At 39.8% G+C, this 25,884-nt stretch overlaps 1 protein-coding gene across 1 annotated transcript; it reads left to right on the top strand.

The window, feature by feature from the left end:
- Positions 1-276: 276 nt before the first annotated feature.
- LOC121857110 (ufm1-specific protease 2-like) lies at positions 277-25,884 on the top strand. Its single transcript, XM_042352992.1, has 3 exons — positions 277-538; positions 5,057-5,254; positions 22,970-25,884. Exons 1-3 carry the CDS (start codon positions 500-502, stop codon positions 24,407-24,409), a joined length of 1,677 nt encoding a protein of 558 aa, XP_042208926.1. The 5' UTR covers positions 277-499; the 3' UTR covers positions 24,410-25,884.

Genomic DNA, 25,884 nt, shown 5'->3' with positions numbered 1-25,884 from the left:
TGTGGTTATAGGCCTGTGACCCTGGCTGTACCTCCAACTCGGTGGAAATTGAGTTTTCAAAAATACAATCGTGTCTAGCATGAAAAGTCCTACATCGATTTACATATAAATATCTCGGTAATATTTTGATAGTGAAGTTATGCCTGTGCTGATTTTATGCAATAGTGTGATTTATTTGTTTGATATAAGTAAATTATGAATATTATTTACGTTGATTTTGCTTTTATGCTACCAAGTGTAATTTCCGTTGAATTCCCTTTTATATTCATGGTGCATTTCAAATATGGTTAAGTAAAACGTTGTCAGTCATAATGTAGCACGTTTTTTCAACAATAAGTAACAAACTTAAGAGCTAGTGAAAAAAAAAGACTATTCTGGCATAAGTTGTGAAAATACTGGCATAACCAAGGAGGCATAACTGTGCTTCTTTTAGTGTAGCAAGTGGAGTAACACAGAGGTCACTGAGAGCCGCCGCCAGACCCCAGCCACAAATGTCAACATGGAGCCACGGTTGTGCTTGCTGTCACAGCTGATTAAGGTGAAACATTGTCATTTTCCTTTATTCGTTGACGTGAGTTATAAAAAACTACATCACAGTGACACTTTAGTGATGTCACACTTGAGATATTGTTGAATATTGAGCACAAACTTTGTGTTAAGGGTTAGGACGACAACCATCTGGCGTTATGATACTGTACCATAAAACTTGGGTGAATTTAGCGGATAATTATTAATTGACGAGATGTTACAACGTATAAGCTACAGTTGATAACACATAGTTATGGGCAGTGTTTGTTTAAATACTTATGTAAGAAGAAAACTGGTAAAACCAACCAACCAACTTGGGGAGAATGTTGGTTATGTCATGTTTTAGGTGTGTCACATAACCAACAAGTTACTGACTTAACCTTGTGGTTATGCCAGTGAACATTATATGGGTATGAGTTGACTGTTCTGATGGGTACAATTTGCTTGGGTACAAGTTGTCCACCACCCTTATTTGCCTGGTACTGTACAATACTAAATTTGAAAATCGATACGATCAACGTGCATAACCTAACCTAACCTAACTTGATCAAACCTTCTTAACTTCATAACCAAGGAGCTCCGTCCTCTGGACCCCCTGCCATATAAGCTCACTGGATGCAGACACTGCAGCCATATTGACAGACTGCAGAGAATCATGCATGTGTAAAATGCAATACTGTTAGGTTAGGCTCTACTGATGTACCAAGACACTGACTTGTCACACACTGCTGCTGTATCTTGTATGTATAAAGTTTAGCCATGTTAAGTTGCTCCCCTGACCCCCTAACAGCTGAAGGCACTTACCTTAAAATGAAATCATGTGTTAGACTGAAATGGTAATTATTGACGACTAACCCGCCACCGACCTTTCACAAAAAAAACGATTTTCAAAATGGGGCAATTTCACTTTTTTTTTTTATAGTGAACATTGTTGTAGTTTGTGTAATGTGTTAAAAAATTGGTTATTTCTAAATTAAATGTAACTTAACCTTAGTGGGTATGAAAAATAGACCTAACCAACCTAGCCAAACAAACCTACCTAACCTTACCTAACTTCCTTACCAGGAGGCCCCAGACCCCCGGTATATTAAACTTACTATGATATCGTGTAATTTTATGTATGTTGTGGGTATGAGAGCATGAGCTTTGATCAAGCCCGGGTGGGGGAGTGTTTTGAAATACTGTACGTCATATACAACAGACTGCACACAAACCCAGTTCAATTTCACAGTATTGCTGTGAACATAACTTTCTTAGAAAGATGTTTATAAATAAAAGTACAATATTGGGTATAATCTTGGCATTTTTAAGCCAAGTTCCTTAATAAGCACTAGAACTGTAGCGTAAGACTGGCAACACCCTTTACACACTGTTGAAAATGAAACTGGCGTGGGAATGAGAGGCGGGCGCAACAAAAACACGGCCACATTACCACCGGGAAGACTAGATAGTGTGCGCCTAGGCCCCAAATTATCTACCAAATGAAACATTTACATAAGAAATGTTTATCATACCAGAACTCACTGATGAAAATAAAGTAAGTAAATAAAGAGAAATGACTACTCGTCCCCAGACCGGTCGTCAATATTAACCACTGAAACTAATAATGTTGGTTGAATGTCCTGCCTCATTCTGGACACTTGCACGCTCTTCCTGCAAGTCCATGATCACATAATATGTGTTTAACACGGTCTTGGTCTTCAACACACACAGATGGCTTGATCTTCCAGTAGACGAATGACGCCATAAATGAGTACAGTATACGAGGCACTGCATCTCCTTAGGGAAGAACAATAGGAACAAACAGTTGACATCAAATCCAATGCAACTCTCAATTAAAACGTAAGGTATACAAACACGTACAGTACAGGGTATTGTGGAATTCAGTCTCAACCCTAAGAGGCTGATCCTGTCTTGTACTGTACAATAAATCAAAAAAGTATCTGCCCACACTGTGTGTGAAACATTATGGCCTGAATTCAGAACGGTGGTTTGAGCCGGGGATTTGAGTTTGGCTCGGGCGTGTGAATTGGGATTCCTCGATCCGAGATTTTCTGCAGTGGATTACCCATATTCAGAACATCGGCTTGAACCCCGGATCGGATAATCTGTTGCGTTTTTTTCAATTCCGAGCAAGGATTGGAACGCTGAAATTCCAACCAATCAAGTTTCATTTACACCATTACGACAGCCAATCACCATCGAGAGTAATATTTACAAGATTATGGTGGCAACTGTGACTTGACGACTTTTTACCGAGGAGAAATCACTCTTGCACATAATAAGTTTCTTTTGTTCCTATACAGCTGCTCCCCGACTTACAACGGGGTTAGGGACCCAAATCCAGGTCGTAAGTCGGAAATGCGTAAATAATACATAGAAAACCTAAAATGGGTGTCTCTTTCTTCTCAGCACTACAAAACTCTTACTGACGTTGGGACTCAAAAATATGTAATTTGACAAAATTTTGGTACGGCTGAGGCGGTCTTATGTCCGGGCTGGTCGTAAGTCGGGGAGGAACTGTAATTACAATCAAATTATTTCAAATTATAATGATTTTTGGTACTGTGTTACAGCGTGGCTGTGTTTTTATATGATAACAAGGAAGTTCCAAGAGGAAGAACAATTACATACAAATTGTAGATATAATTTGGGACAGGTGTCAATATTCATAACCAAAGCAAGATGAATCAATGCAGGGCATAGTAACCTGGTCAGGTTCAGTTAGGTTTGGTTTCTTTCTGATCTTTTAACCTCACATTTTGCCTGATTAGAAATGTTAAAAAAGACTTTCCTTTATTAATACATTAAAATCAAAATACACGCAGCATTGATTCAATTATACTGTATTGAAAATACTTACATCAAAATAGTTTTCCTAAAGAAAAACACTAAACAAAAAGAAATGTGTCACAGTGTTGTTTACAGTTTGATCCTCGTGGACCCTAAAGTGTTGTAACTCATCACCATAACTCATTCAGTAACCAGAATCTTTATTACCCGGAAACTATTCGTTGCGAAGAATCTCAGAACAATCATCAGCTGATGAATGGGAGGTAGAGGTGAACCATAGCCAACAGGTCGGTCAAGTAGATGTTCCATATCACGGAAAATTTAAAGGAAATCTCCCTCGCTATGTCGTTGTCTTGAAAATTGATAGGTTTCTGCCTATCTACCATCAGTCTTCTCTCGACAAAATTTCCAATTTGACGACATCGCCGAAAACCACTCTGTCAAAATTCATGTTGACTTGCTATCTTGAATGATGGGTTGACCGCTAAACCTTCCTCCAGGCAGGATTAACGCCAGGATTGAGAAATTTTATCTCATACCCGATGTAATCACTCGTAGGAGCGATTTTGGTTTGTGCAGGACAATAAGACCCTTGTTGTTGATCATTGATGTGATGAGTACAGGTTGACAATCCCTTATCCGAAATCCTTGGGGCAGAGGCATTTCGGATTTTGGAATTTTTCGGTTTTCAGAATGGTTATTTTTTTATTTATTTATTTATTTATTTATTTATTTTCTTTCTTTGTTTCTTTCTTTCTTTGTTTCTATCTTTCTATAAGCCCACCCTGGCATAGATCACTGACCCACATCGGGGCCTGGGGGAATCTTATAATAATAATAACTGTAATAATAATAATACTATAATAATAATAATAATAATAATAATAATAATAATAATAACTGTAATAATAATAATACTGTAATAATAATTCATTGGTCTAGGTCGCATTTCTCACTTTTGATCTTTTTTTCATTCTTGTATTTCTTTATTTTTATTATTATTTTATTACAGTATTATTGTTATTATTATTATTAATTTTATTATGTTTTATTATTACTATTGTTTTTATTGTTATCATTATTATTTTATTTTGGTGTACAGTATTTTAATTAAAAATCTTATTTATTATGAATAATTATTATTACTCTGTATTATAATTATTATTACTATTACATTTTTGCCCACCAGGCCTCGATGTGAGTCAGTGATTTATGCCCGGGTGGGCTAATCCCTGTTAAAAAAAAAAAAAAAATCGGTTTTTAGAGCTTTTCGGTTTTCGGAATTTCGGATAAAGGGTTGTCAACCTGTATACTGTAATTCGGTCAAAATCTGTTGAATACAATTCACATATAACAACTGCTGATACACCAGGATACAGTTTGAATTATACGATCAATATACAGTACAGTACATAATTACACTTATTAAAGTCATTTAGAGTTCTCAGAGGACTCAACAGTTCACAATGACACTCACGTTTTGGGGTCCAGGGTTAGACCAACGAGAACAAATATATTGTCCTGCAGGAAGATGTTGGCTGACGAGAATCAAGATGTTGCCTCTACAGTAGAGGGCGACAGTCTGTCCCTCAGGCAGTCACACAGCTGCTGCCAGCTACATCTGGCTAAGTAAGCTATTCTGAGTTGTAAACGGTTTCTTCACTTAACATGTGGCCGGCGCGCACAATTGTGCGTGGCGATAACACTCGGTTTGAATCTTTGGTTGTATTTTCAGCGACTTCAAAGTCAACAAGACCCAACAGAGGGAGAGCTGTATGGATTAACCACAAATGAGGGACAGGTGGTGGCTGTTACCCTAGTCACAAAGGCAGAGGGTCTCAAACATGATGAATCCCTCCTACTACCTGTACCCTTCACCTGTGTTGGAAAGTTCCAAGTATGCAAGGGGGAACATGCTGCTCCAAATTTAGAGGTTAGTGTGTAAATTGTTTATTTTTTATAATACCTATACTGTACTTTACCGGAGTGCGGCGGTCGGGCGGATACCGCGTTCGCTTCCTGTTCCGGGGGTCGGCGGTTCGATTCCCGGGCAGTCCCTTTTCACCCGGCTGTAAATGGGCACCCGAGTTTACAGCTTGGGGAAGTGAAGGTGGTGGAGTGCAGTACCGGCCAAGCTGGCTTCGTATAGTATACAGTGTGCTGTATCCACACTGTCCCTAACAGGCAGTCATGGGACCCACTTTCACTACTGTATTATTGATATGTGAGGCATCTGGTGTACAGTAGTCGTACATACTGCAGTTGAACTGTCCTCATCTTCCCAAAAATTGGCTCTGTGGACAAACTTAGAAGGGTTAGTGTTTCTAGCTAGTACAGTACTGTACTGTAGAGTACTGTACAGTACAGCACAGCAGAGTACAGTACAGCAGATTACAGTACAGCAGAGTACAGTACAGTACTGTACAGCACAGTACAGTACAGTACAGCAGAGTATAGTACAGTTCAGTAAAGTACAGTAGAGTACAGTACAGTACTGTACAGTACAGTACAGTACTGTACAGTATTGTACAGTACAGCAGAGTACAGTACAGTACTGTACAGTACAGTACTCTACTGTAGTGTACAGTGCAGTACTGTATTTGAAAGTAGGGATGCAACGGAACCTCAGTTTTTATTAAGTTCCAGTTCCAGCCGAAACTTTAGAAAAGTAACCGGGTGGAACCTGAACTATTTATTGTGACATTTGTTCAGTAGAGAATCTCTACTAAAGATACCTACCTCCTCATGTCCGTCTCAGCTGGTGTTGAGGGAGACACTGTGTGAGGCAGCTGGGTGAGCTGACATGGGTGTTAAACTAAACAAGTACTGGACGCGTCATGGTTCTGTGTGACTGGTTGTGTCACCCGTCAAAGACTCGTGGCTTCCCATAGATGGATTTTTTTTTTTTTTTTTACAAATTATTTGTCCATGTACAGTACTTATAAAACAACTTAAATGCTAAACTTAATCTATTTTAGCTGATATGACACAGTTTTGGAAAAATACTCTACTATACAAGGTGAATCTTACCTTGAAGCATTGTTATACGTATTACTATATAAAAAACACTGTATTAAAGAGTGCTAAAGCATATGAAACAAGGTGGTCTACTTGAACTTCATTTCACGGCTTTAGTTTTAGAAATTAGTTTAATAACCAAGACAAAGACCTCTCTAGTCTGGCATTCTGTGGTCCGGAAACTCCCGTGGTCCGGAACGATTTTATTTTGCCCATGGAGAAAATTAATTTGAGTCTGGTACTTTCGATGTTTGGCTAAATATTGCCTTATTTACCCTACCTTTTGGGCGAATTACTGCCTCTAATAAAGCAACATCCTAATAAACCAACGAAAATAACACATAAAATTAAATAAAAACAACACAGAAAAATTCTTATGTTCTACACCTACAGCTAGAGTTGAGCACACGTCATCCGAGTAAAAACTCACACAACAACATTGGCTGTCCTTATGTTTTCAACTTTACCACCACTGGTGGGTATAATTTTTTTTTTAAATTCAGAAACATTAATTAAAATATATATGAGCAGTAAATAAGTGTTGCTTTCATATTCTTATGTAGAGTAATGACGATATGTTTTCACATGTGCTCACTTACATACGTGAGCTCACTTTTTTCTTAACCATTAATGGTTAGCTACTTATATTGTTCCATTTATTAATATTAAATAACATTACTTAAAACAACCATATTAATTGTTTACATTAATTTTACTACAGCTACAACCAGGGTCTTATTTTCTTCAGTTTTTTATGTAGATCCAGTCAGTCACTGGTTTTGTAATCAATGAAAACAATGCTGTCTTGTTTCCTCGTGTGTTTTAATATTCTTCGTATTATTAATGAATTGTATTGTTCATTTTGCTCACATAAAAATTAATGAAATCAAAAAGACATTCATTAATAAACAATAATAAATCTTTTGTACATAAGAGAAATGACGCTGTTTACACGATTGTGCACGTCTGACCGTTGGTGGGCCGCTCAAACCCGTCGAAATTCGAGTTTCCGCCGTCAAAATTTTAAATTGCGTAGTGTTTTTTGTGTCCAAATAAAAAACGTCGAATTAAAAACTCCCAAAATTTGAGAACCTACTGTACAACATTTAACCCTTCAATATATCTTCAAAGAGACCACGAAGCAGTGAAAGTGGTGCTAGTGCTTCCAAGCGTAAGCACAAGTCACTATCTATCCAGGAAAAGGGTGAATTTCCATGGTCCGGCGCCGGTCAGGTCCGAGGTTGCCGGACTAGAGAGGTACAACCTGTATTAGCCTTTCTGGGTGTCATGAAACTGATTTTTTTTTCGTTGTTTAAGCAACACTTAAAGTTCTGGTTCCGGCCAGATTTTTTTTTAAGTTCCGGCAAGTTCCGGTTCCGACCGGAACCTAATATTCCGGTTCCGGTGCATCCCTACTTTAAAGCCAGACAACGCTCACGATGCAGGGCAGGTCAATAGGAGGTTCTTTGTATTAATACAAGGCTCCATAATGGCTGCCAGGGTTGTCCTGCTTGTCCTTATGGTTATCCTTCCCTCCCCAATACTGTACAGCCATTTGAAGGAGACATGGTGAAGAGGTTGCCCCTCAGAGGTATTGATGGACCCGTGTCTGCCCAAACAGTGTAAACCTGAGGAACCAAACCTACTGACTCGTATATCAGAATACAGTAGAAGCCCAATTATTTGGCACCTTTGGGGATTGACAGGTGCTGGATAAAGAGTTTTCCACTTAATTGAAAATAACTCTTTGGGTCCCCCAATAAATCCTACAATGCTCAGTGCTACAGACTGACCTTGCAAATTCATCTCAGAAAACTGAACTTCTTTAACACTTACTCCACTCCATGTACACAATGTGGCTCAGAAGTGGGTACCTAAAATACAGTATGTATACAGTCAGTCCCCGACTTACGACGGGGTTAGGGACCGACGACCAGGTCGTAAGTCGAAAATGCGAAAATAATACATAGAAAATCTAAGATGGTTGTCTCTTTTTCTTCTCGGCACCACGAGAACTCTCACTTTACGCTTGCCAGCCATTTTAAAGGGAATTACAAACAAAAATTTTGTCAGTACACAGCGCAATCACTAACGTCGGGACTCGAAAATACGTAATTTGAAAAATATTTTATACGACTGCTGCGGTCGTATGTCCGGGTGGTCGTAAGTCGAGGAGTGGCTGTGATATAAAACTATAGAATAAGAAAAATGAAGAGCATGGGTGGAGGCAGTGAGCTGTGCCCATGCCCCCTCCTCCACGATGTGATGTGGTGGCATACACACAAGGGGCAGCTGTCACACACATCTGTCAGTCACCTGCCTGACTGAAGTGTGTCACATCCCCTGAAGATGGTGCACCTAATGCTGTACTGTACCACAAAAGTCACCAATTTAAAGAAAACACAAGTTTATACGGTGAGAAAACACAGCTTCATCCAGTGAAATAATAAATATGAAAAAGATAAGTGCACATTACTGTACTAATCTTATCTTACAAGAAGACCTTCAGAACTTGAAGGATGGGAGGGAGGGAGGGTGAGATTAATACTGTGTGGTCTGGAGACCATAATTCTTCAGGGTCATCAACCCAAGTAAGTCTAGACTCTTTATCAGAAGCAGTGGATGACTGAAGAACTAGGCATAACCTGAGGTGGATGACTGAAGAACTAGGCATAACCTGAGGTGGATGACTGAAGAACTAGGCATAACCTGAGGTGGATGACTGAAGAACTAGGCATAACCTGAGGTGGATGACTGAAGAACTAGGCATAACCTGAGGTGGATGACTGAGGAGAACTAGGCATAACCTGGAGGTGGATGACTGAGGAGAACTAGGCATAACCTGAGGTGGTTGACTGAGGAGAACTAGGCATAACCTGAGGTGGATGACTGAAGAACTAGGCATAACCTGAGGTGGATGACTGAAGAACTAGGCATAACCTGAGGTGGATGACTGAGGAGAACTAGGCATAACCTGAGGTGGTTGACTGAGGAGAATTAGGCATAACCTGAGGTGGTTGACTGAGGAGAACTAGGCATAACCTGAGGTGGATGACTGAAGAACTAGGCATAACCTGAGGTGGATGACTGAAGAACTGAAGAACTAGGCATAACCCGAGGTGGATGACTGAAGAACTAGGCATAACCTGAGGTGGATGACTGAAGAACTAGGCATAACCTGAGGTGGATGACTGAAGAACTAGGCATAACCTGAGGTGGATGACTGAAGAACTAGGCATAACCTGAGGTGGATGACTGAAGAACTAGGCATAACCTGAGGTGGATGACAAGAACTAGGCATAACCTGAGGTGGATGACTGAGGAGAACTAGGCATAACCTGAGGTGGTTGACTGAGGAGAATTAGGCATAACCTGAGGTGGTTGACTGAGGAGAACTAGGCATAACCTGAGGTGGATGACTGAAGAACTAGGCATAACCTGAGGTGGATGACTGAAGAACTAGGCATAACCTGAGGTGGATGACTGAAGAACCAGGCATAACCTGAGGTGACTGATGACTGAAGAACTAGGCATAACCTGATGACTGAAGAACTAGGCATAACCTGAGGTGGATGACTGAAGAACTAGGCATAACCTGAGGTGGTTGACTGAAGAACTAGGCATAACCTGAGGTGGTTGACTGAAGAACTAGGCATAACCTGAGGTGGATGACTGAAGAACTAGGCATAACCTGAGGTGGATGACTGAAGAACTAGGCATAACCTGAGGTGGATGACTGAAGAACTTGGCATAACCTGAGGTGGATGACTGAAGAACTAGGCATAACCTGAGGTGGATGACTGAAGAACTAGGCATAACCTGAAGTGGTTGACTGAAGAACTAGGCATAACCTGAGGTGGATGACTGAAGAACTAGGCATAACCTGAGGTGGATGACTGAAGAACTAGGCATAACCTGAGGTGGATGACTGAAGAACTAGGCATAACCTAAGGTGGATGACTGAAGAACTAGGCATAACCTGAGGTGGATGACTGAAGAACTAGGCATAACCTGAGGTGGATGACTGAAGAACTAGGCATAACCTGAGGTGGTTGACTGAAGAACTAGGCATAACCTGAGGTGGATGACTGAAGAACTAGGCATAACCTGAGGTGGTTGACTGAAGAACTAGGCATAACCTGAGGTGGATGACTGAAGAACTAGGCATAACCTGAGGTAGTTGACTGAAGAATTAGGCATAACCTGAGGTGGATGACTGAAGAACTAGGCATAACCTGAGGTGAATGACTGAAGAGCTAGGCATAACCTGAGGTGGATGACTGAAGAATTAGGCATAACCTGAGGTGGTTGACTGAAGAACTAGGCATAACCTGAGGTGGATGACTGAAGAACTAGGCTATAACCTGAGGTGGATAACCTGAGGTGGATGACTGAAGAACTAGGCATAACCTGAGGTGATGACTGAAGAACTAGGCATAACCTGAGGTGGATGACTGAAGAACTAGGCATAACCTGAGGTGGATGACTGAAGAACTAGGCATAACCTGAGGTGGATGACTGAAGAACTAGGCATAACCTGAGGTGGTGACTGAAGAACTAGGCATAACCTGAGGTGGATGACTGAAGAACTAGGCATAACCTGGGGTGGTTGACTGAAGAACTAGGCATAACCTGAGGTGGATGACTGAAGAGGCATAGGCTGAAGAACTAGGCATAACTGAGGTGGATGGTGGTTGACTGAAGAACTAGGCAGGTTGACTGACTAGGCATAACCTGAGGTGGATGACTGAAGAGAACTAGGCATAACCTGAGGTGGTTGACTGAGGAGAACTAGGCATAACCTGAGGTGGTTGACTGAGGAAAACTAGGCATAACCTGAGGTGGTTGACTGAGGAGAATTAGGCATAACCTGAGGTGGATGACTGAAGAGAACTAGGCATAACCTGAGGTGGATGACTGAGGAGAAGTAGGCATAACCTGAGGTGGATGACTGAAGAGAACTAGGCATAACCTGAGGTGGTTGACTGAGGAGAACTAGGCATACTTGAGGAGCTGAAGGGATGCTAGCACACTTTTCTGCCGCTTTTGTGAACAAAGTTTTGATGACAGTGCTTACAGGTCCTTCGTCTTTTCTGCAAAAGAAGGTTAGGCTGGGAAAAAGGTTGTTGTTCAGTAAAAGATACGACACTTTCCTCTTCAGCAACAGCATTTGCACGATTCATCTCTGCGTCTCGTCGGTATTCTACATGAGACTCACTGGCACGTCATTATCAACTTCAGTCCACTCACTTATTTCACTTTCTGACATTTCAGTTTTACCTTTGGCCAAATCAACTAAATCACTTATTTCACTTAAAACTTTATCTTGCTTCCTCTTTGTGGTGGATTATCCACTTAGGTAGTATCTGGGGTCGGCACAATGCTGTATTTATTGTGAGACCTGACTCTTGCTGCGACACTGATCAGATTTGGGAGGATGAACAAAGAAACAAGGTTCATAAAATGCATCAACAGTGGAGAGGTCGGTAGGTCCCTGGTCTGATCACTGAGGAACATCAGCAGCACACCAACACCTGCACCTCCCCCAACCACTCGTAGTAGCAGCTCCTTCACAACCATCGGGAGTCAACGGCTTCCCGTCCACATTCGCGGTCCTCTGCTCCTCACGACTCCCACCTACAGCACCCGTAGCTCCTCATCCGATCGTGTAGCCGGCAGCTTTTCTGGAACAGTCCACTCGTACTGCAGATGTTTGAGAGCTCTCTTAGCCACTACGTCTGAAAAGCTCACTCGTCTTGGGTGGTGGAAGGATGTGGTAGGTTGACAGGGTTTACTAACTTCTGCTGCCGCTCTAACGGTCAGCCCCTATCCTGTTCTTCTCTTCCCTCCAAACGGAGAGCTGGTAAGGGTCAGATCTGTGTGCTTGCTCTGATCTGCACTGCCTCTCTCTCTGTGGTGTCACCTCACACGTTGACTGTTAAAGTACAAGGAGCAATCGTACAAAGCTCAAAATTTCAAATCCCAGAAACAACCCAGTCTCGAATAATGTGTTTCGGACCTTAACCTGAATCCTCACATTTTTACTGCGAAACAATCAAAGTAAATTCAACTCCTGAAACACATCTTACACACATACTATAAATTTATCCTTTTTACTATAGTTCTTCTGAAAGTCCTGTATTTTACCATCAAAATTGGCCATAGCTTTGGCATACACTACTAACTAGCCCCTCAGCCGGAGGATGAGCAAAACGGTTACCCAAAAGTAACACCACTTTACTGTCTTCTGCCAAACATTTCTTCTTCAGGGTTTTCTTTACACCTCTGTGCCTCGTACTCCACAGGAAGATGTGTTAACCCTTAGAACACCTGGCTTTATTATATTTTTCAATCACTAACAATCGAGGTGTGTCCATCCCATCAGCATTTGGCCAAACTAACACTGCTACACAGTCATTATTGTGCTCCAAACCCTGTGCTAGTTTCTCCATGCCACTCGCCAGTGCTGTAGAGGGAAGACACCTGCAGAGCAAGTCCGCTGACACAGATTTCTAATTTGTTTGCGATCTGTAAGTTTTCAAGTTGAGTCTGTTTGATTTTTAATGCACTAGTTTACATTAATAACAAGGTTTAGTTATCATAATGACATACACAGTTTTTTAATACAAACTTTATTTTGAAAAGAAATCAAAGCTTAGCTCGGTGATCTACAATAGAGAAATAAAACTTTATGAAAAAAATATGTAATGTGTATATTAATCAAAGCTAGTTAACCTACAATTATAGAAATAATATTAACAGCTACACATAATAGCATTTATTTGTTGCAAGGAAGTTCTTCATTCGAGGCAGACATTTTCTTTGAAATTACAACTGAGGTACCTGTACTGTATTTGCCGGCGTATAAGACGCTTTTTTTTTCAATGTATTTTATCCCAAATTACCCTGCGTCTAATGCGCTCGTATTACGGATGGGAGGCCGGGCGCCATAGGTGGAGGTGCCTAGCTGGGAAGTCTGGGACGAGCAGTAGTTCACCAAGCACAAAAATTTTGTTACTAATAATATTATTAGTAATAAAATACTGAAAAACAAGACAAATTATCACAATCTATTATCACAAACTTACGGCAAATTTACTGAAGACGTAAATAAAGGCTTAACGGCAGAGGGAAGCTCACAACATCTGACTGTACCTCCTTCATACATAACCCACACCAGATACATGTCTTACATTATTTAATGACTGTATTACCTTTAAGAAACATTTGTTTATAATCTAAATGAAAAATGACCCGAGAAAGATTAAAGAAATGTTAACAGAAAGTTCAGCCGCCAGTCAGCCATTTGCAATGTGTCGATGACGGCAAAACAATAGCGATGGTGCTACACCCTGGTGGCCGATCGTGGTAACAAAAATATCACAGCTAAAAATAAAAGGTTTCACATCCTGTTGGTAATTCTCTTGACCAAAATATAAATAAGTCACACAGCTGCTCTGATCAGAGGTAGAGTTGGGTTAGTATAATGTTACTATACTAATGAGATGCGTTCCCAAGTGTGACCTTTTCATATCTTTTGTATGGCTTTTTACCCTCTTTTCCTCCCCAAAAACAATACAATTAATGAAAATTGCAAACTATGTTCTTTAAATAATGGTTCTGAACGCACTTTATACAATATAAATGAATAATAATATGGTCACACAAGAGGAGATGGGACGCCATTGTTTCGTTTGTGTTTACAGCCGGGAGTCCGGGACGATAGTTCTACACGAGAAAATGAAGAAAATAAGACCCTGGTTGTAACTAGTAAAATAAATGTAAAAAAAAAAATGAATATATATGTTTTAAGTATCATTTAATGTTAAAAATGGAACAATGGAAGTAGCTAACCACTAATGGTAAAGAAAAGAAATAGAGATGGATTGGTAGCGCCAACATATATGTGCACAGTTAAGGATACCGCGTCATTTATCTTTTTAAGAATATGTACAAAAGATTCATTATTGTTTATTACTGAATATGTACTTGATTGAATTAATCTTTATATATGTGAAATGAACAATATACAGTAATTCATTAATAATATGTAGAATATTAAAACACACAAGAGGATAAGAGACGGCATTGTTTTTGTGAGTGACGATGGTTCTACATAAGAAACTGAAGAAAATAAGACCCTGGTTGTAGCTGTTGTCATGGGTTGCATTGGGCCTCCCGCACAACCCATCCCAAATGTTTGTTTAGGTAGAGATAAGGTACCCGGCCAGCCGATAGGGGTCATCTCACGCCTCACAACCACATTTTAGCCAGTGGGCTTTAGACCTTGGGTTATAGAAGACCTCCTGCTCCGCGGATTTAGAACAGGGGCCATACAGTCCTACCAGTGCTACGAATCTGTGTGCAAATCCCCGAGATTGTTGTTAAGTCCAGCGACAAGTTAACACATCCTGTAAAGGAAGTGATCAATGGTGAGGGCCTGTTTGCTACAAGAGCCCTCCAGGCCGGCCTAATACGGTAGATCTAAACGATTAATTCTCCAGGTTGACAAACTCTCCCTTATAACTTACGGTACTGTGGCGCGCGAATGTGAGTGACTGACCTATCCATGCAAATTATAAGTCCAGTGTATGGAATTGTGCCAAATAAACGTAAGTGCAATCATCTGCCCGTATCTGTGATCCCTCTATTATTATTACTACTACCAAATGTAATGACTGATTGGTTATGACAAAGTATAACCAATAACTTAAATGGATGTTGGAAGTTAATGGAATTCATTAAATCATCATTTATCAAGTACACAACGCATTGAATGCCAGAAGCAGAGTGAAATTCTATGTAGTGATACACCATAATCTCCTGGGTGAGTAATCAGTGTGAAGGTATCTGAGTCCTTCGGTAAGAAAACCACTTTCTTGCATTTAAAACCTAACACTAGTGAACTTAATTTAAAAAATTAATAACTGTGTGTAAGTTTTAAGTAATGTTATTTAATGTTAATAAATGGAACACTAGAAGTAGCTAACCACTAATGGTAAAGAAATAAAGCGAGACGATTGGGAATGCCAACGTGTGAACAGTAAGTGCGTACATGTGAAAACATGTCGTCATTTCTCTACATGTGAATATGAAAGCAACACTTATTTACTGTTCATATATGTTTAAAATAATATTTACAAATGTAAAACAAAATATCTACTCATCAGGTTCAGCTCTGGCTGAAGCTGTAGCTTTCCATAAAGCTGTTGCTGAAACTGTTACTAAACCTGAAGTTGATTTTTGAAGCTGCTTATGATGCTGAATTTGATGGTGTAGCTGAAGTTGATGGTTTAGGCCTTCAAATAATAAAGCTGTCTAAAGAACCTTGCACAGCTGCTTTCTTTTCTCATTATACATCTTTATGTAGAGGTCATTTGTGTTTATTTAAATTTTAATGCTTTGTTCTGTTAATGGATCCACTTCAGAAAATATGTACATTGCTTGCTGCATATAATATCCACACACCTCTCACCTTTTTCATATCGTTTTAACACATCTAGTTTCTCGACTAAGCTTAAACACTTTGTTAGTGTTTGAACCAACACTACCATCACTTGCTCTCTTGCTCTTGTTGAATAGGGATGCAAAAATGCTGTAAGAAACTTGAGAAAGTTTTTCACCTGTTCCAGATGTGTGAAAACAAAAGGCCCGCCAAGTTCCGACTGTTGATTACCACTCATTAGCCAGTCAGCTTCTTTGTGCATGGCTCTCTTCATTTTATTTACAGTAATTTTTTTCTTTTTATTATACATATTGGGATTTAGTTATTATTTACAGTGGTCCCTCAGTTAACGAGCGCCTCGGTTAATGAGATTTCGGTTAACGAGTTACCTCCCATAAGATTCTTAAATTCGGTTAACGAGCAACCCCTCGGTTAACGAGTTTCTTACGAGCCGACCTCAACAAGTTTTGGCTTGCACTGGGCGGTCAACCAGCTGTAGTATTAGTCCGTCAATACATTAATCGGTTCTAGGGCTTAAATTCCTTACTATTTTAGTAAATATCAAGAAGTTTATACTATTCAATAATTTTAAAAGTACAGTATAATATTAAATTTTTTAGTCATTTTAACAATTATTGAACATAATTGAAGGTAAAGTGACTAGTTTAATGCGCGGCATCCAGCCTCTTAACACAGCAAACAGGCGTTAGTCTCTCTCTGTTTTCAGTGGAGGTAACATCTTGCTTGAGACTCTCTTCAACTACCGTAAACGTTTTTTTTCTGTGTTTCCAAGCAAATTATAGGTCATTTTGAAATTTATTTTACATATTGAGAATATATAGCGCAGTGCAGTGTTATTTTAAAGAAAATATTCTTTATTTACAAGTTTAACTTTAAAAAGCACTTGTTGACATTGTTTGAATCCAGCATGGGGCCAAAGAGATCAAGAAAAGCTATTTCAATCCAAACCAAGCAGGAAATCATAAAAAAACATGAACAAGGCATTAGAACAAATGCGTCATGCAATGAATATGGCATGTCGATATCAACTGTGTCGACGATTCTTGCACAGAAAGAAAAATTCAAAGAAGTGAAAGTGAGAGACAAACCTACAAGAGTGTTTAAAAGTAGATCCCTAATTGCAGAAACTGAGAGGTTACTTATCATCTGGATTAGGGAAAAACAGATGAAAGGTGATTCAGTTTCTACTGAATTCATTTGTGAAAGAGCCAGGGAGATTTACGAACATTTAAAGACAGATCAACCTGGTTCTTCAGGCACAGAATTTGAAGATTTTCGGGCCAGCAAAGGCTGGTCCAAAAAATTTAAGAAAAGAAGTGACATTTTCAGTGTTGTTAGGCATGGTGAAGCTGCTAGTGCTGATAAGGAAGGGGCAGCAAAGTTTTTTGATGAATTTAAAAAACTGATGGAAGAAGAAAATTATCTTCCACAGCAAGTGTTCAATGTGGACAAAACTGGGCTGTTCTGGAAAAAGATGCCCAAAAGAACATTCATCACCAGAGATGAAGCCTATTTACCTGGGCATAAACCCATGAAAGACCGTCTCACTCTATTGCTTGGTGCCAATGCTTCAGGGGATTTCCAACTGAAGCCTATGCTTGTCTACCACTCTGAAAACCCCAGGGTGTTCAAGCAACAGAAAGTGGTAAGAACAAAGCTTGGAGTTTATTGGAAGTCCAACCGTAAGGCATGGGTGACAAGACAGCTCTTTAATGAATGGGCTGTGTTTTGCCCTTCTGTCAAGAGCTACCTAACCACCAATAAACTCCCTTTAAAGGCTCTTCTCCTCATGGATAATGCTCCTGGTCATGACCCTGACCTTGCCAGGAATTTGGAGTATCAATTTGACTTTGTGAAAGTGTTGCTTTTGCCTCCAAACACTACATCAATCATACAGCCAATGGACCAGAATGTGATCAGCAACTTCAAGAAGTTGCACATGAAGAAAATGTTCAGGAGGTGTCATCAGGCAACTTCCAATGATCCTGAACCAACACTGGCACAGTTCTGGAAGACACAATTCAACATTCTGGAGGCTGTAAAATTGATTGTGTCCTCATGGCAAGAAGTCTCCACTAGATCCCTCAATTCTTCATGGAAAGCACTGTGGCCATCAGTAGTCCATGATTTTGAGGTATTTGAGAAAGAACCAGAGTTGGACCAGGAGATTGTGTCCATTGGTCAGTCATTGGGCCTTGAAGTGGAGGAGGATGATGTAGAAGAGCTTGTGATGTCTCATGAGGAGGAACTTACTCCTGATGACTTGAAGCAACTGGATGAGATGTTACAGGTAGAGGCTGACAGTGGTGAGGAGGAAATTGAAAGTGATGACCATATGTCAGCTAAACAGTTGAAAGATGTGATTTACCACTGGGAGAAGTTCAGGGAACTGGCTTCAAAGCACCCAGACGTGGAAAAACTGAACTAACTTTGTGTCATGTTGAGGACTCAGTGGTCTCCTTCTTTAAACATAAGTTAATGGTGAGGAGTACAGATGCCCCACAGACCACAATTGACACTTTCTTCAGTAAAAGGCAGAGGGAACAAGATGCTATCCCTCAGCCTTCCACTTCAAGAAGGAGAGAGGATGTTCATGGTGGAGAATCTGTCAGCCCAGAGGTTCCTGACATTTTCATGGAAGGTGACTCACCTTCCAAGAAGCAGTAAAATGCTTCTCCTCCACCCCCACTTCCTTCTCTTCTCCCTTCTCATCCACCTCCCACTTCAAATTCACATCATCATCATCATCGAGGAGCCTTCTACATACACACCTCAAAGTAAGTGAACTTTTCTACCTTTTTTGTTGAATTTAGGTAATTTTTGGTGAGCTGGAACCAATTACCCAAAAACCCATTGAAACAATGGTTTCGGTTAACGAGCAACCTGCTGGAACGGATTGTGCTCATTAACCGAGGGACCACTGTATATGAAAATGTAATTTTATATATTATTTTTATTATATTTTGGTCGTAAATACGAATGAAATAAGGACGCAAATTGAACTGGGTCCTAATTTAACTAAGGTGTTAAATATGAAAAGTTGTTGCTCGAACTGTTGTTATCGGACGCTTTACTGTACATTGTATTTACATGCACAAAATCATATGTTTTACCCTACAAAACAACTTTAAAATCACTTTCAATAATTGTATGATGAAACGTACTAAAGAAAATCCATAAAATAGCCTTATAAAATAGGGGTGCGTCTTATGTGGTGGTGCGTCTTATGTGGTGGTGCGTCTTATGTGGTGGTGCGTCTTATGTGGTGGTGCGTCTTATGTGGTGGTGCGTCTTATGTGGTGGTGCGTGTGGTGGTGCTTATGTGGTGGTGCGTCTTATGTGGTGGTGCGCTTATGTGGTGGTGCGCTTATGTGGTATGTGGTGCTGCCTTATGTGGTGTGGTGGTGGCGCTCTCCGCCTTATGTGGTGGTGTTCTTATGTGGTGGTGCTGCCTATGTGGTGGTGCGTTATGTGGTGGTGCTGCCTTATGTGGTGGTGCTGCCTTATGTGGTGGTGCTGCCTTATGGTGGTATGCGTCTTATGAGGTGGTGCGTCTTATGAGGTGGTGCGTCTTATGTGGTGGTGCATCTTATGTGGTGGTGCGTCTTATGCGGTGGTGTGTCTTGTGTGCCGGCAAATACGGTAAATTTTGCTTCCTGCTCTAGTGTTGTTATATTAAGCTCGTCTGTACATTAAGCATAGTGTTCTTCAAACAGTTTTATTACTGTTGCTGAGCCATAATGAAGGTCAGTGTGTCAGCAGCTGTGGTGTCTTGTTCTTTATATCTCGATTTATTGTTGATGATACTATCTACTACTGACAACAGCTTCAGATGTGGGGAAGGAAACGACTGAAGACATAAAATGAACCAAGTTAACATTCGTACTTGTTACATTGGTCAGCCTTTTTAAGAAGCTCTGGTGCGTCCAACACTTCTCCTGTGTTGCGCATCATAGAAATTGAATTAGTTGTGTTATCAATCATCACATAAGGTCCAAATAGAGAGTTTTAAGGGAGTCAATGTTCTTATCTACAAATGAAATATCAGAAACAAATCTACAAAAACCTTTGAAAGCTGAATACGGATCAAAAATATTTCTGCTACTACTGGGAGTGATTCTTAACACCAACATTACCAGCAGCGACATATGAGTCCTTCTTAAGACTGATATGAATTACCGATTTTATATGTAAAATAAACTGCTGATAAACCACATTCTTATGGATGTTTATTAATAATTTTCTCTCCAGACTTTACTGTATTTTACAGGTTAAAACAGTGTTCTTCTCATGACCTTTAGAACCACAGTACCGCACGTCCAAGTGATTCTTTCAGATGGGAAAATAAAGATGGAATCTTTTCATTCAGTGTAAATTTAGTACCATTATTAAAATCGTAGCGAATTATAGATTTACACGTACTGCACTGTAGTCCAGTCTCATCCGGTGTCACGGTAGAAGAGACATAATTGTGTCAATTGATCTAGCGGCTGGTAACAACTCGGGTATCTGTGGTGATGTAAGTCTAGGTAGTCCTTCTTTATCGGGCTGTACAGATAATTTGTATGATCAGCACGATGAGGTTCATCTTTTTCAGATTTTGAATCAATGAAGGAACTTATTTTATTATCCAAACTGATCAGCATAGTCTTTAAATTATGTTGCTTAGCACTTTCATGATCCGTTTTTACTTTCTTGCTAGTACTGGCACCGAAAGATGAGTCTACCCGGTGAGCTGTATCACTGCTAGCATCCTTAAGTCCAGTCTCCACATGTTGTGTTTTCTCTGATCTAATGTTTTTGACAGAAAACTAATTTTTAATGTCCCAATTAGTTGCAGATGAGTATTTCAATGCATTGGTATTGTGCGCACATTTTGTGTGTCGGTCCAAGTTTTTCCTCAGTAAGGTTTTTGAACAGAAATTACAAACCACTTTTTCTGGCCATGATGATGATGCCATTGATGTTGTTTATAATAGTCCTTTTGGGGACGTTTGTGTAAAACATTCACAACTCAAACGATTAATGATGTGTAAACAGAGTCGGTCTTAAGGAACCACTGTGGTGCTGCTGTATGGCTGGGACGGGACGTAATATTAACTGGTGGACGGGCGAGCAGGTGGATGACTGGACGTGCAAGTCGATACTGGACGGGTATATGTCCCGTTTATTCACGAGGTATGGTCAGCGGTACGGTGGTCGTCGGGAACGCTGTACGACCTAGAAGAGACATTGAGGCCTGGCTAGGGTTGAGCGCCATACTAGATTAATCATATTTTTTGTAGTGTTTTGTTTTGTGAATAATAAAAGTTACAACCTGGACAGTCTGCCACTAGATTCTTATTGTATATGAGTGATGTTCAAAGTGAAATAATGATGAAAATGATGCAAAATTTAAAAACAAACCGAGAGAATGATGGTGACGAGAAGCATAATTCTAGGAAAAAATCCACAATCCTTGTCAGTGTCTGCCTGCCAGTGGTTTTTTCCCTTCTTGGTCATTGTGTCTTCCTGTTATTAAATATCCAGGCTACCCATACTGTGCTCCCCAGTCTTCACACAAGAGTTAGTAACAAATAAGACAGTACATCTCTGAATTAATGTAAAAAGTAGAAACGATGAAAACTTACGTCACTTCCTCTTGGAAAATCTGTCTGATTTTCTCTAATTTGTCTGGGAGCAGATTGCAGGCATTTATGTCAGTGGGAGAGCAAGTCTGTTCCTCGACCAACTTGGCAAAAAATTGACAAAACTCTTCCACAGACTGCGTCGGCAGACTTTTGCTCGCCAGATATGTCGAGCTTACTAACTCCACGGCGAAGCTTAAACAACTTATGAAAAAGGCACAATCTTGCATTACCTGTAACTTGGTGTGAAGCTCTCTTGCTTTCTCCTGCAACAATGGTCCCAATATAGAAACACCCTCACACCTCTTCACAGGAAACCACTCCAACAGTGCTGCAGCCAAACTCTCTAGCTTCGGCATGTGTAAGGTATGTCTTTTCTCGAGGCTGCTCGTTCTCTCCGAATGTACCAAAAAATCTTCAAGTTGCTGACTCTGTTTCTTGATGTCTTACAAAGTTGACAAACCAATATTAAATTCGTTTATCAGATTTTGGTGGTTCTCTCCTTGCTTCAGTCTCGCATATTTCTATTTTCTGTTTTAGCGTTAACACTACTCGTCTTCGCTTCTTTTCATTTGATCTCACGGATAATCGGGGCGATGATCCTCGCAACCGCCGCCAAAAAGGGGGAAACTTCGAAGGGGTTGGTGCTGTACGGCATAGTGACGGATTGGTCAACTAGCGCTGGCAGGAAGAACCAATCAGTGCTCATCTCCGGTTGAGCGCAGTATTCAGTCCTACGATTCTTTCTGATTTGGGAGAAATTTTTATTTTTATTATTTCATTTTTGTGCCATAAGTTGAATCTTGCAGTTGGCCCTGATAACTGTGATCCTACTGTACACAACTTATACCCTTGTTATGTAGTCTCCAGTTTGACCAACCAGGATTTTCCAGTTTAGACGGCACTTCCCTTTTTTATTATGACCGAGTCTTTTTAATATATTTTCCACTTTGTCTCCAGCAAAGTAAAGGAAGACAGCTGGAAGCCTTCCCCCTTTCTCACTACCAACGTGGATTATCATGTACATAAATGTGCAAATATGATAATTACATAACCCTGATGTTATCTCTAATTATACAGGCAACATCTATTGTAGAAGTTCTCTACAAGTAGATGTTGTTGTTGTTTCTTCTCTAAAACACTGCCACCAATACTAGAGACTCCAGTGTTGGTTGATGCATGTCTGCATGCTCATAATTGGCCAAGATTATTTAACACTTACAAATAGCTGGCAGTCTTTGAATCTATATGGAAACAAACAAACCAACAAACTTATTTCTTTTAAGCTTTAAATATACAGTAATCTATCTCAGTGCTGTACTAGTGTAGGTGGTGAGCAATCATTACATTTGAGGAAACTCTTATATGGCACTGCAGAAAACTTTGGAAGAAGACCTACCATACATTTTATATATAGATAACCACAGATTATGATAACTGTACTGTATCTTCAAGAAAGGAACAGCAAGAGAGACAAAATTAAAGTTGCTTTGTAGGTCGTTTGTAAATTTTTATTTGAAAAAGGTTTTTCTTACAGAGTGGGCAAGTTGCAGTCATCTGGGACCAACAAGAGATTCACACTTACTCAAAGGAAGAGGAAGGATTGTCCATTGGAAACTATGCCACTCTCTCCCAAGAAGAATTCTATAAAAGTTTCATTCTGGCAAAGGTACACTTTTCCCTGGATTTAAGCTCAAAAGAAACCTCATCATCTATCAAGAATGTGATCCAAAGCTTAAGAGATCAACTCGAGTCACCAGCTGCATGTTTTAGGCTACACAATACTAATTTGTTACTAGAGAACAGTGAAGAGGGGATACTGTCACTTGGAGGTCCAGTCAGTGATGGTGAAGAGACGGTTGCATCAGTGTTCAAAGGTTCAGGGAAGAAGAAGACAACTCCTTATATTGTAGTTTCTTTCCAGCTTATGTTGAATCGAAGTTCAGAGACATCAACAGATGCACCGGTAGTTCGAATAGATAATAGAAAGACTAATGTCTTATCAACAATATTTAGTGGTGAAGCTGTTGTATATTTAGAAAAATCAACTCAGATTTCACATATTGCTGAGCTCTTGGCACAAGGAGTGATTCAACAATTACTTTTAGCAGAGTTTTGGTTAGGTGAGCAAGTTTCAGACAAGAAACTGCGTGGAACATTGACATCAGTCAACTCTTTACATTTTATTGCTGGTCATGTAGTAAATGTTATATATCCTAATGATGTTGATGACAAATATTTGGAAACATACAGAAAATCAGTTCACCGAGCTTTGCTATTCCCATCTGATCGACCTATGTTGAGATGGGCAAATAGATTAACACCAGCTCCGGGCAGTAAGTCTTCAGCTTTGACAAACACTCACGTTGGTGTTAAACCTTCAAAAGTTAACGGGGACGTGAGAATTGTTCCGGGAACATATGGGTACCATCACTATATGCAGGATCGCTTTGATGACAACAAATGGGGATGTGCATATCGGTCTCTTCAAACATTAGTATCGTGGTTTAGATATCAGGGATACACGGAGAAACCTATTCCAACGCATAAAGAAATCCAGAAATGTTTAGTCGACATTGGCGACAAACCGTCTAGTTTCCTCGGTTCGCGTCAGTGGATTGGTTCGACCGAAGTTGGTTATGTGTTAGACAACATGTTCGGCATTAGCTCAAAATTCATTTTTGTGAGCAGTGGGGCCGAGTTGACTTGTAAAGGACGTGAACTATTGATGCATTTTCAAATTCAGGGAACTCCAATTATGGTCGGGGGCGGCGTTCTTGCTCATACCATCATCGGTGTCGATTGGAACGCACAGACGGGAGATATAAGCTTTCTTATTCTTGACCCCCACTATACCGGGTCTGAAGACCTCAACACAATTCAGACTAAAGGTTGGTGTTGTTGGAAGGGACCAGATTTCTGGGATCCAGCTGCTTATTATAACTTGTGTCTTCCTCAACGTCCTTCTTGTATCTAAGGTTTTCTCGGGTGACAATAGTGAAGCTTTTTGGTGTTTGATGCTGGCAGTCGGTTTAATAATTAAAGGAAAAATATAAACTTATAAGAAATAAAATTCAACATCTAAAATTGTAATCGTGTTAAAGATGCTCCTCAAGTCTAAGAATAAATATGCTGTACTTTTGTTCCTTGGCAGCGTCTGGATAAGTGGGGTTAACGGAGAGATTTTTTCCCATAATGTTTTTTTCTTGTGCCTGTGTACAGTACTGTACAACATTTGTTTTAAGGAATACTGTATCATAAAAATAATAGGATGATAAATTTGAGTATAACTCATGATAGAAATTTTAAACAGTACTCTAAGTAAATGATAATCAAATTATAAAAGTACAGTACTATATATTTTTATGAGCAACTGACCATATATGTAAATACACGTGCAAATTTTTTTGTCTTTCTTTTCTGAAATAAGAAAATTATGTTCAGTAGCTTGGGATGTATTTCATTATAAGTATGTACTGTACAGTTGGTCAAAAGGGCATTGGCTTCTTTCTCTGTAAACTGTTGGTGGTGCTGGTAAGGTGTGTACAGTACAGTACAGTATTTTACTCAACTCTCCCATATTCCCCAGGCATCATTGTGTGTTTTACAGGTGTTCAAATGAGGAAGTTGGAAGGTGTTAAAAAAAATCTAAAGACAAGAGAACATCCAGTACAGAATAATTTATGAAGGTGTCATTGGCCATCTACTGTACAAAGAATTGACAAGAACACTGAAGAGAAGTATTACAGTACTGCTATTAGGCATCACTTAACCAATGACATGATACATTTTGGTGATAATAGTCCTCCACAGTCTGATGAAAGTATCATTGGCAACTGATGGGGGAGTAAGCTGCCTCTTCCTTACTGTACTGTATGTTGTGTAACCAAACCAGAGAACTCCCCCTTCATATTTTTCATAATATTCTATAAATACAACTTAAACTATAACTACTACTACTATACAGAATTATTCATTTTACTGCCTGCTGTACATTACAACTTTGAATTATATATAAACTATTATCCTTTCACAGAAGTATATGATTTACACTCATTATCTCTGCTGTCATAATAAGATGATGTACAGTAGCTAAAAGAAGTATCTGACAGGGTGGGTCCGATGATTCCAGAATTATACGTACAATTCGTGATGTCTCGGGAGGGTTGGTACGCGTGTCTTCGCCCACCACCATTCAGTATGCAACACGGGGTGAGTTGGCATATAGGAATAAAATAAACGATTAAGTAATTACTAACACATAGTATAAGTAGACAACACATATCCCAATACCTCTCGTCTATGGTCTCACACAGAGTATGCACAGATACTTTTTTAGCTACTGTACTTGCTGAAGTTCCCAATCTAGATTTATTGGTTAGTTGGATTATTTTTTATAGTCACTTATTTTATTTATACGGTTATTTCTTAATAAAATATAGCTCTCTTCAA

Source organism: Homarus americanus, unplaced genomic scaffold (genome assembly GCF_018991925.1).
Source record: "Homarus americanus isolate GMGI-L3 unplaced genomic scaffold, GMGI_Hamer_2.0 scaffold20465, whole genome shotgun sequence".
Lineage (NCBI taxonomy): Eukaryota > Metazoa > Arthropoda > Malacostraca > Decapoda > Nephropidae > Homarus > Homarus americanus.
This window is presented reverse-complemented; position numbering and strand designations above follow the sequence as displayed.

What these genes read in the sequence shown, in the direction of transcription:
- LOC121857110 (XM_042352992.1), top strand. Translation starts at nt 500, where the DNA reads ATGGAGCCACGGTTGTGCTTGCTGTCACAGCTGATTAAG. An exon ending in TGCTGTCACAGCTGATTAAG is followed by an intron (nt 539 to 5,056) that starts GTGAAACATTGT and finishes TTGTATTTTCAG; the next exon opens with CGACTTCAAAGTCAACAAGA. An exon ending in ATGCTGCTCCAAATTTAGAG is followed by an intron (nt 5,255 to 22,969) that starts GTTAGTGTGTAA and finishes TTTTTCTTACAG; the next exon opens with AGTGGGCAAGTTGCAGTCAT.